General features: G+C 42.1%; 1 protein-coding gene across 2 annotated transcripts in view; it reads left to right on the top strand.

Annotated features, from left to right (window-relative positions):
• WWC2 (WW and C2 domain containing 2) overlaps positions 1 to 12246 on the top strand; it is a 166409-nt gene that overhangs the window by 89261 nt on the left and 64902 nt on the right. Inside the window, exons 1-3 of one of the 2 annotated variants that reach the window (XM_027122584.1) lie at positions 8165 to 8276; positions 8881 to 8918; positions 9038 to 9114. In XM_027122584.1, coding sequence (XP_026978385.1) covers positions 8888 to 8918; positions 9038 to 9114 — 108 coding nt within the window. In that variant the 5' untranslated portion in view covers positions 8165 to 8276; positions 8881 to 8887. Of the gene's footprint in view, positions 1 to 8072; positions 8277 to 8880; positions 8919 to 9037; positions 9115 to 12246 lie in introns of those variants that run through there. The other variant, XM_027122583.1, reaches the window with a different exon arrangement.

Raw genomic sequence — 12246 nt, forward strand, 5'->3', positions numbered from 1 at the left:
TCTTCTTCTCCTGTACCTGCTATCAGGATTTCTGTAATCGTCTTCTCTTTGCAGCCTGCAGATCTCCTTGGGTGATGGCCACATTTGTCTCTTAGGGCTCGTCCGGAGTTCCAGATGCGTATATTTGATTCCTTACTGTGAGGCTCTTTCCAGTCTGCCCCACTGGCCTCCACTTTCATCTCCCGCCCTGTCCTTCCCTGGCACGGGATGACGCTCCAGCTGTGCCTTGTGCTTCCTGGGCTTTCTGCCTTTCTTTGCATTTGTTGGTTCTAGCCCTGGTCACTCTCTGCGCAGCCCCCAGGCCTTCCCTTTCGGCCGACTGCCATATCCTTCTAGGGTCCGTCCGCTCGGTCCGTCTGCCCACTGTTTCCCAGAGGCCTTCTCTGGCACCTGACCCTCCACCTTGCGAGTCCCCACCCCATTCTGAATTAGTTACCCCGTGCAGGTATTTCTTAGTACCAGGTACTTAAGGATTTTAAAATAACACTTGTTATATTGCATTTAAATTATTTATTTGTATGTTTTTCCTCGCTAAATTGTGAGCTTCTTGTGCACAGTGACTGCATCTTTATTTCTGTATCTTTGGGTGCCTGGTATGATGATAAAGTCTTACATGTTAGAACAAAGAAGAGCTTTATTGTTTAACTCACAGATTAAAAGCTTTCTGTTTGTTTTGAAAGAAGTTGAAGTGCATTTCAGTTATAAATTATGCTTCAGAAAGCACTACTCTGAATATTTCAAAACTTGATTGTCAGAACATACATGTTTAAGTCTCGCATTTTGCTTTGGTACAGTAATGGTACCCCAGTGACCTGATGGATTTACTGTGCCCTAACGTGCCCCTATTACCCACAGCAGGTAGTTTTCCCACTAAAAAGGACCTATCTCATTAATCTTAAAGACATTCCTATGAAGTAGTTAGGGAGCTGATTGTATTATCTTCTCTTAACAGCTGGTCTACACATATGTTGTGTCTTGACATTGTATAGTTTCAGCATTATTTTCTCCTTATTTCAATAAAAAAATGAAATTAAGACTGCTTGGCTGTTTAATACTATTTCTATATAACACTGTTAAATATGTAGAAGGAAAAGTTTTGACCTTGACAGTGATAGTTATTTTAGGCCCTAAGTGTTTTGTGATAGAATTCACCTTTTAGTGGCTGTGTGTGCGGAGTCGGGGTGTAGATATTGATGGGGGTGTTTGTAACTGACTAGAAGGTAATTATGAAGTACTGTTTGTAAGGTTTTGATATTATCACTGCAACCAGAAGCAAATCACTTTTTGATAGGGTCAGAGTTGTACTTAACTTTTTTGTCTTTTAGTAATTTTGTCTTTTAGTAATTTTTTGTCTTTTAGTAATTTTGTCTTTTAGTATCAAAAATCACTTTTTGATAGGGTCAGAGTTGTACTTAACTTTTTTGTCTTTTAGTAATTAAGGTCTTATTTACATATAAGAAAATGCACAGATTTTAAGTACGTATTTCAGTGAATTTTGACAAATGTATACTCCTTTGTAGTTGCCAGCCAATCAAGATACAAGATATTCTCACCCCGCCCCCAGAGAGTTCTTTCCTGCCCCTTGCCCGTCACCCCTCCCACTGCTGCAAATTGCTTTGATTTCTGTCATCACACCTTAGCTTTGCCTGTTCTAGAATTTCATATAAATGGAGTGTGTGTTCAATTTGTGAACGGAATCTTTTACTCACGTTATTTTTAAGGAATATACTACTGATACACACAATATCACAGATGAATATTCATTGTACACATATCTTATATATCCATAGCCAGGATATGTAAGAACTCCTGGAAATCAACATTAAAAGGACAAACAAACCAATTTAAAAACAGGCAACAGGGCTTCCCTGGTGGCGCAGTGGTTGAGAGTCCGCCTGCCGATGCAGGGGACACGGGTTTGTGCCCCGGTCTGGGAAGATCCCACATGCCGTGGAGCGGCTGGGCCTGTGAGCCATGGCTGCTGAGCCTGCGTGTCCAGAGCCTGTGCTCCGCAATGGGAGAGGCCACAACAGTGAGAGGCCCCCGTACCGCCAAAAAAAAAAAAAAAACAGGCAACAAACTTAAATAGACAGTTCCTCAGCTCTCCTCTCTCATCTTTCCCCATGCTGTCTCGGAGAGATTGGATGGTGTGTACTTCATATTACCCTGAATCAAACTCCTCTATATTAGCTTTGAAGCAGCACATGTGTTCAGGTTTGATGAAAGTTCCTCAGGTGTATATGCTATTTAATATGGAGTTGTTTCCTTTAGGAGAAACGAAATAAATTTTTGACCCTTCTACTTCATCTCTGATTTATTTCATCCTTTATGTTTTCCTAGGAGGATAAACTGTTAAGATATATATATTTTTTGCGGTACGTGGGTTTCTCACTGCTGTGGCCTCTCCCGTTGCGGAGCAACAGGCTCTGGACATGCAGGCTCAGCGGCCATGGCTCACGGGTGCAGCTGCTCCGCGGCATGTGGGATCTTCCCGGACCGGGGCACGAACCCATGTCCCCTGCATCGGCGGGTGGACTCTCAACCACTACGCCACCAGGGAAGCCCTGTTAAGATATTTTATAAAGAAAAAATTTAGATACTTAAAATATCCAAGTAGAACATATTATGCTGGTAGTGATACTAACACTTATTAGTTAGCATCACTGATAAGTGATAAGTTACATATTTCATATAGTTGTCAAGTTCAGGGACCTCTTCATAGTCACAGTCATCTGTCTCTTCCCCCTGGATATAGAGCTGACATAGATAACCACGCCTTTCTTCTTAAACCTGTTTTCCTCACTTCACTGTTCCTTCTTTCTCTCCTCATTTGCCTCATATTCCTTTTGAGAGTCCCTGTATCCTGTCACTCCCCGAAGATGTGGCCTTACCCACCTCCCCCAGCATGCTGTCCTTTACCTACAGCAGTACCATCCTTTGCCATTACTATGTTAATGACCCTTCTATCTGTCTATCTGACTCTGATTGTCCTAATATTTGTCAAACATTTCCAATTGTAGGACACTGCTACCTATTTTGCCATTGAAACGTCAAAACAAACAAGTACAAAATGGGATTCTTCAGTTTTCCCTTTGACTTCATTATTTTTCGAAACACAGTCCTCATGGTTACTGAGTTGAAAAATGTAGAATCATCTTGTCAATTCTTGTTGATCTTTTCCTCTATATTTTCAGATTTGCTCCTTTAGCCTCATTTTCACTGCCATTTTCCTAATTCAGACCCTCATTGCCTTGTGCCTTTTGTTCCTTTCCCGTTAAAAAATATATATATATATTTTGTTTGTTTGTTTTTGTTTTTGTTTTTGCGGTACGTGGTCCTCTCACTGTCATGGCCTCTCCCGTTGCGGAGCACAGGCTCTGGACGCGCAGGCTCAGCGGCCATGGCTCACGGGCCCAGCCGCTCCGCGGCATGTGGGATCTTCCCGGACCGGGGCACAAACCCGTGTCCCCTGCATTGGCAGGCGGACTCTCAACCACTGCGCCACCAGGGAAGCCCTAAAAAATATTTTTTAATAGAAGTAATAGATATGATAGGAGAAAAGTAGAAAATGTGGGTAAGTAAAAGGAAGAAATTATCTATATTCATACTACTCAGAGATAATCAAGTATTCTAAATCTTGTAGTGTGTATCCTTCCAGACTTTTTCATATTGATACACACAGACACATGCACACACGCACACACGAGTGTTCAATATATTGTATACATCAAGTGGGATTATATTACATACGTACAGTTTTATAAACTGCTTTTTTTAACTTATTGTATAATCTTTCATTCAAAAAATTTTCTGCACAATCATATCAACTCTTTTGATAATAGAACCTCACATTTCTCTCAGATGATCCTCCTAAAATATAGCTAAGATCCTTTCATGCCCTTACTTAGAGCCTTTCTACCGCATACTGTTGCTTACAAAATGAGTTTCATATTTATTAACCTGGCGTTCGAGAAACCATCTAGTCCCTCCTGGAGTATTGGGGAAGAAGTGAGAACGTAGAGCAGAATTCTAGTACCACCATCACTAGCAGAACAAAGGAGAACAAGTGAAGCACCATATCCATTCTGAAGGGCATGCCTGCAGCTACTTAGAGAAGGCGCTTTAAGCTCATAACCCAAAGGATGAGTAAGTTACCAGTCCTGGAGAACACGGGGAGGGGGTAGGCTTTGGGAGTTTGGAGGAGAAACTGCCTGGAAGAAGGAAGACCCACAAGTAAAGCCAGAGGTCTGAAGAGGCCTCAGGAAGCAGGACTCAATGAAGGAAAGAAAAGAAATTCAGTGCGGCTGAGGCTGGTGTGAATGAGGCTGGGGAAAACGGCTGGAGCGGCAAACAGGGGTTTGGTCCTTGAAGGGCCTCTTGTCTGGGACCTTTCAAAGCCCTTCTTAATCACTGCCTGTTCCATGGGACCTTACTTTTTCAGCCAGAGGAAGCTCCCGTGTCTCTAAACTTCTGTGGCACTTGACCTTTCTCTTCTCGGGGCTCTCGCCATTTTCTACCGTATAAAACAGTTGTTGTCGTTGTTGTTGTTTTAATTCCTGTGTCACAATTTCTTCTATACTTTATAATTTGTTTGGAAGGAGGGATCATACCTGAACATCCTGTTTTCCCTAGTGCGTGCAGTAGATGCTCAATTGTCTGTAGAACAAACAGATAAGTAAACATAGCAGATAGTGTCTATAAAGGAAGATAAGGAGAGTTACTCATATTCATTTCATTCATTCTTCCTGAGCACAGCAGAAAGAATAGAAATGTGCATGAGAGACAGAAATAATATTCCTTTGAAGAGTCTAATGTTATCTCCCCTGATAAGCTCTTGTAACTCACAACGTGTTCTCTATCTATAAAGTTCCACATCTATAAAACTGATGGAATGTGAATTCCCTTGAGGTGCGTGACATTTTAACAGTACTACTTTAACTACTTCTTTCATATAGTAGACAACATGCAAATTATATTGCATTATAATACAGTGATATCCCAAGGCCACCAGGTCTTAATAAAAAAATACCATGTTTGTATAATATACCTTTTTGAGTATTTACATTTAATAAATATTCTTCACAGATCTATTCAGCAAATATAACTGATGGAGATGAAGCACAATCTTGCTTTCTGAAGGCTTCTTCAAAGGTGCCTCTGGAACCCACTTCTGTAGTTCATATTTGAATGGGGCGGTATATTGGAAATGTCAGTGTTTCCTGCTGAGTCTCTTGTAGCATCCAGTATTTAAACCAGTCGACTGGAGTGTTTCTGCTGATGTATCCAAAACAAATGCTGATAGTTTATTATTATTATTATCATTGTACTTTATTCATTTAAGTGTCAGTCAGTGTTACTTTCAGGGTTTTGTGGCAATTTAGCTGTTGACAAGCATTTTATTGAAAGTATGCCAGTTTGCCAATATGTAGGGAACTATGATTAGGTAAAACCTCCAGAGATATTGAGAGAGAACTGGAAGTGTGTATCTTGCTATAGCTCTTATAATGTAGGAACATTTCAAGTTTTTCATGCACATTTTCAATTTGTATCATCTCTTTATTTGGTTAGTTTCCTAGTTATATATCTCACTGTAACAGGTTGCATTTATTATCTCGTTGTTTCTTCGGGCGCTGAAGCCAAGCAAGGCTGAGCCAGGTCCTCTGGCTCCAGGTCTCTCACAGGGTGTCCTCAAGGTGTGAGCCAGGCTGTGTCACCCCCAGGCATGACCGGAGGAGGCCTGCTTCCAGGCTCACTTGTGTGGTGGCTGGCACGATTCATTCAGTTCCTTGTCTGCTGCCGGCCGTCACCCCCCTCTCCTCGCTACGTGTAACCTGGCAGTTGGCTTCACTAGAGCAAAAAAGCCAAGGAGGGCCAGGCAGAGAGGGCACGACGGCGGTCACAGTGACACCCAGTCTCGGTGTGCTCTTCGTTCAAAGCAAGTCGCGCACGCTAGCCGGTGTTCAGGGGTGTGCACACTAGGAGGTGAGGATTATTGGGGGTCATCCACAGTTAAGACCATAAATTTCTATTTGTTAGAGGATGAATTCTCTGTGCTTTGAGTCAGTTTGCATTCGTATATAGAAATATTGGAAATGAATGTAAATATTACATGTTTGGATAGCCAGAGACCTGAGTTGTAAGGAATATTTAAAATGGAGATGTTTAGGCTCTTATTGGCTGATCACTGTCTACTCTCCGTGTTGCCCAGACGCCGAGCCTGCCCCTTGTGACGATGCCCTTGAAGATTCTTGGCTGGGGGGCTGTCTGTCCAGCACTGCCCCCTCCTGCATATCTTCTTTGGACATTGACTCTAGCGTATTTTTCCCCACAATTACATGAGATTTGCCTCTTTTGCACATTGAAGTATTTACATCTTTAAAAATTCGTGTTCCGAATACTCAGTACTTTAGAGAAAGCGCTGATGTTTTCTCTAATCACTGACGGAAGGGAGGGCTGTAGGTCTGAGGCAGTGGTGGCGGTGCCCCTGGCTGACCCAGGCCTCCCTTGGCCCAAAGGGGACCCAGGCTTCACGTCTGAACCACTGTAGTGTTATCACTTATCCCTGGAGACCAGGTTAAACATTTCCAGAGCCAGCCTGGCCGCTGGAGATAATTGTGGTCACAGCAGATCGTCTACTATCATTCTCTGCATTTTGACTCACTGGAGTCCTTAGGGGCAACCAGAAATACCAAGTTGGGGTACATTAAGGTTGAGAGTCACACACAAAGCATTTTGAAGACAGTACACACCACTGGACATTCCAGCAAATTGATAAGTTAATTATCCAATCCTAACTTGTCAGGAAGAGGTAGGTCTTCATGTTCATGCAGTGGCCAGCCCGTATGACCCATCTGTCTTGATTGTACCTGGGATTTAATTTCTAGAGATGACTGAGTGACATCACAAATAGGTCAGTGCCATCGAAAGAAGTTGTACTACTTACAGTTCCCAAGAGAGGGGGGCCACATCACACCATGAAGGGCCACGTGGGGAAGCACCTGGGTCTGTCAGGAGGCAGAAGGAGCGAAGGGGAAAGCATGGGCCAGAGCCTTTATTTTGGTTCCCTCTGGGAGGAGTGGGTGAGGCAGGGGAGGCAAGTTTGAGCAAGTTTAGGATGGGATGTTTTGAATAATTCGTAATTCCGTGCAGGAGGCAGTATGTGAGCTGTTGCAGAGCACAGACTCTCAGCCACAGCCACTCATGGGAATCACTGGAGGAGCTTGTAAACCTGCCATTGCCTGGGTTCCACCCACAGAAACTCTAATTGGTCTGGGGTTTATTTTAGAGCTCTCTAGGTGATGCTAGTGTGCAGAAGTGCAGAACCAAGAACTGTGCCTTAGGGTATTCTCCTTAACCCGTGACCGGGGTTTGGTCTTTGTGTTTGTTTGTTTTAAAATTTCTGAGCCATTATGGACTAACTGATATTTTTATAAAATAACAATAAAAATGAATTGGAAAAGTTGAAAAAAATGCAAAATGCAAGGCCCAGTATTATTATTATTAGAGTCAACAGATATAGGATAACTGTATGAAATTGCTGTAAACATTTCAAAATGTTTACTCTTGATATCTGTACTTATTGTCACAGACACGTAACAGAGTTTACGGACCGGTGCTGGTCTGCAGACCACACTTTGAGTACTGCTGATGTAGAGGGCAGCCTGGCAAGAGTCCTGTACTGAGTGAACAGAAGCATGGGAAGCAGGTTGGGTTCAGATCATACAGGGCCATAAAAGCTTGGCTTTTATTCTGAAGGTACTGGGGAGCCAGACAGTTCTTGAAAGGAAGGACCTGAGCACAGCCCTGCTGCTGTGCTTACCTAGGCAACACTGTGTCTGAGGGATTGGCAATGAGGATAAACTGCTGACAAGGACCTGAAAGAGGTTGGGATGGGGAGGCACTGGGTAAACTAAAACAGAAACTATCACACTTCTGGAGAAGTCACTTTATACCACTAATAAACTACTTAAAGGAGGTAAGAAATAAAGATGGCTACTTTTTTGAAAACTTAAATAAATAGACAAAAAAAAATCATTAAATTCTGAAAAATAACCCACCTAATATACTTTCAGAAACCACGCAGATTGAAGATCCAAGGAAACAATGGAGGGGGGAACAGGAGAAAATGCTCAAGGACTATCTGTCCGTGGCTCAGGATGCCCTCAGGACGCAGAAGGAGCTGTACCACGTGAAGGAGCAAAGACTGGCCCTGGCCCTGGATGAATACGTCCGGTTAAATGACGCCTACAAGGAAAAGTCGAGCTCTCGCACCAGCTGTAAGTACAGCGTGGCTGTTCAGACCTGAGAAATGGGGACCAAGTCGTAGGTAATAGAAGGCCACTTGGGTTTCTGTGGGACTTGTTCTGAGTCCTGTTCCTTCCCGGGCAGGAAGAGTCCCTCAGAGCCACGTGAGGCTGAGGGCACACATCAGATTTCTCAGTAAAACCCCTTGACCCCATTCCAGATAAAAGTCTCCTCAGTGGGGGATTAATGTTTACCTTTTCAGATCAGGGCAAATAATTTGGCCCTTGTGCTACTCTTGTACAATGTTTGCAGTGGGACTAAACTAAAACTGGAGCTATTAACTAGAATGAAGTTTCTGTTGAACACCCGAGTTGACCGACCTCTCTCTCATCTCAGAAATTGATAATCTGGAGCTGGTCTTGTTTAAAGAAGCATCTGTGATGGGCCCAGAAGTTCTACTTAGATTACAAGTTTCTGGATAATGCAAAACTCTGATAAACTGGGTCTGCAATAAGATTCTCTAAGATTTTATCCATAGATATAAAATTCAGAGGAAAATGAGGCGCTGGGGTCTTTATAACATTCCTTTTTCTTGAAAAAAATTATAAAGGTTTGAAGATGACTTTTTATATTTAGGTGTCTGATGAATGACAGTAAAGGAGTTATAAAGTTAAGTAAGTATCCACAGAAGCATGTAAATCTTGTTGTTTTTAGAGTTTGTAAATTCCAAGTTGACAACTAGTTACGCAACTTGTACAAGTTACTTTTTTTTTTTCTTTTTTCCCTTTGAAAGTATTCTCAGGATCTTCATCCAGTACTAAATATGACCCTGATATCTTAAAAGCTGAGATCTCCACTACGCGATTAAGGGTAAGACTTTTTTATTGTGTTTCTTCGTGGAACGTATGCCTAGAATCTGGAAGGGGACTTTGTGGTCATCTGCCCTCTCCATTCAATGCAGGAACCCTTTCATTTATCCTCAATGAGTAGTCTTTGTGAGTGATTGAGATTGTTCTTTCTATTGAGAGAGAGTGTGTTCCTTTTCTGGGCAGTTTTATTATTTGCAGTTAGTATACTGCATCAAAATTTGAGTCTGGAAAACTTACTTTTCCTTATTGTGCTGAAATACACGTCCAGAGTTGAGCCTAGTTGCTCCTTCATCAGACAGCCTAATATTTCAAGATGCCCACGGTTCACATCACCACGTCACTTCCTTTTCTAGTGCCTCACACTTCCTCATGGGTTGTTTGCCCATCTTCACCTTAAATCTTTTTGACCACACTGCTGTTAAGGTCACAGCTTGTTTACCCTTGACTTTTGGAGTCTTACAGACTGTTCACCAAGTAAACAAACTCATGCAACCAATACATAGGTCATGAAAGAGATTATTGCCATGACCCCAGAAGCCCCCATGGTATCCCCTCATCATCATCCTTCTCCCTAAAGGTGACACTAAGTGACCTTTATTTATTTATTTATTTATTTTTGCGGTACGCGGGCCTCTCACTGTTGTGGCCTCTCCCATTGCGGAGCACAGGCTCCGGACGCGCAGGCTCAGCGGCCATGGCTCATGGGCCCAGCCGCTCTGAGGCATGTGGGATCTTCCCGGACCGGGGCACGAACCCTTGTTCCCTGCATCAGCAGGCGGACTCTCAACCACTGCGCCACCAGGGAAGCCCACTAGGTGACCTTTATTGGCAATACTCTAAGTTGATTTTCTGCCTGCTTTGAACTTTGTGAAATTGGAATGCTACCTCATGGATTCCTGATGGCTTCTTTTGTTCAACATTTTGAGATTCATCTACATTCACTTTTATTGCTGTAAAGCAGTCCACTTTCGTATAGATACCATGAATTCTTTATTTCTTCTACTGTTGGCGTACATTAGCGTTTATTCGAATTGCTGGTAATTAAAAATTATGCCTTAGTGTACATGTCTACTACACATGTCTTTGGGTGCACAGATGTACACATTTTTGTTGGTTATGCACCTAGGAGTGGAATTGCCGTGTCAAAAAATATACATAGCTTCAACTCGAGCAGATACTGACACATGGTTTTGGGCCTTGTTACTTCCTAATATCTGCCCTTAAAGCTCTAAATTACTTTCTGTGCATGGCTTTTGCATACATCCCATAGGTTTTGAATTTGTATTTTTATTATCAGTCAGTTCAAAATATTTTCTAATTTCTTTATAATTTCTCATATGAGTATATTACTTAATTTTTAAACCGGTTAGGATTTTCTTATCTTTTATTATTGGTTTCAGCTTAATTCCACTGTGTGTTTTCTCAATTCTAAAATTTCTATTTATTTTTTTGTTTCTAGTTACTTGCCCCAATTCTGCATGTTGATATAATAATTTTTCTGAATGAAATAATCACAGTTATTTGAAAATTCCATGTCTTAATTAGTATAATATCTAGATTTCCTGTATGTTGGATTCTTCGAGAAATTCTAGGCATTTCTCTTGATTTTTGGTCAATATTTGACATCTCACAGCCGCTTACTTTTAATTAAGAGCCATATATTATGTATGAAAGAGAATAAAGATCATTTGAGGTTTGGGATGATCTTGTTATCCTTCAAAGAGGATTTAGTTTTGCTTCTTATAGGCAGTTAGTCCAGGGATAGATAGTTTTAATTCAGTCAGGGTTTGAGTTTTCTGAATTCTGGGCTTCCTTCATTTTTCTCAAGAGTGGGTCTATTTCCAGTCCACCCTTTCTCTTAGGGCGGAGCTTTTCAGAATCCCAGTTGAACTCCTGGGCTGTTTCCTGAGGGTCCCTTTGCCGGATTGAGGCTGGATTCCAGTCTCTCCCCGAAGCCTCTCAGCTCTGTGGGACAGCCGGTGCTTTCTGTGTGTCAGGCAGGCTCTCTCGGTCACTACATTCTCCCAGCTTTTCACTTTCCCTACACATATGCAAATGCCTCAAAAGGAAAAACAGTGCCAAGGTTGGATCTTGACTATGGGCTTCCCTTATTTGCCTTAGTCGTTCGCCAGTGTCTTCAAATAGATGTTCTTTTTTGTTTTGTTTTACCTCACAACTTTTCTATCGTTCTCAGAAAAAGAGTGTGAAAAAGTTCGTCTATACTTTCTGGAAGCAAACCTCTCTTCAGTCTGGATTTCTGGGTTTCACTTATGGAAGTCATTGTTAGAAGTGTTCTTTTCTACCGTAAACAACCCTTACTCTGTCAATCCACCTTTATTTCTCTGTACGTTCCTTAAGAATCTCATGGGCTGGTTTGTGGGATCCTTGCTGCTCCATGTCTACCGTGTGTATACATTTCTGTGATCTGCTAGGCAGATACCTTATCTAAAAAAGGCGGGGGGGGGGGCGGAGAATGAAGGTATTTTGTCAAAAGTTACTCTTGCTGAACTTCAGTATTCCCTTGAGTTGTGCACTTCTCAAGAAGTTATTACTTACTATTACTGCCCTTTGAAATTTTAAACATTTTTCACAGTTCTTTTCTTTGTAAGACATATTGTAAATGGAATACCTCAACAGGCTGTCATAATCTGTCCATTTAAATGCTATTTTAGGAAAGATGCAAACTAAGGGAGGGATTTAAAATCAAAAGTACATATAGGATATCTCACACAAATAACTGTTAGAAGGAAATGGAGCCCCGTCTCACTGCGGGAGTCCCAGAAGATCCCAAGTAGTCCTGTCCCCTGGACATGTCTCCCAATGCAGCAGAATCCCTCAGACAAAGCTTACGTTGTGCCAGTTTAATGTGCTCTTAATATCAGAAGCCTGTGTTTCATGTGTATGGCATCACTGTGGGACCACAAAGGTGAGTCAGGAAGGAGTGCCTTCCCCACGAAGGTACTTCCCTCAAGAAGAGGTAGAAGACATTCATAATAACTGTAATGAAAGATGAGAGCATCTCTTTCATTAGCGAATAGGCACTTGTCTAACACTTCCTGTCAGTGCAAATGCCTTTTTTTTTTTTTTTTTGTGGTACGCGGGCATCTCACTGTTGTGGCCTCTCCAGTTGCAG

This window comes from Aethalodelphis obliquidens, unplaced genomic scaffold, assembly GCF_003676395.1.
Source record: "Aethalodelphis obliquidens isolate GAN/ISIS:26980383/991018 unplaced genomic scaffold, ASM367639v1 scaffold25, whole genome shotgun sequence".
Taxonomy (NCBI): Eukaryota; Metazoa; Chordata; class Mammalia; order Artiodactyla; family Delphinidae; genus Aethalodelphis; species Aethalodelphis obliquidens.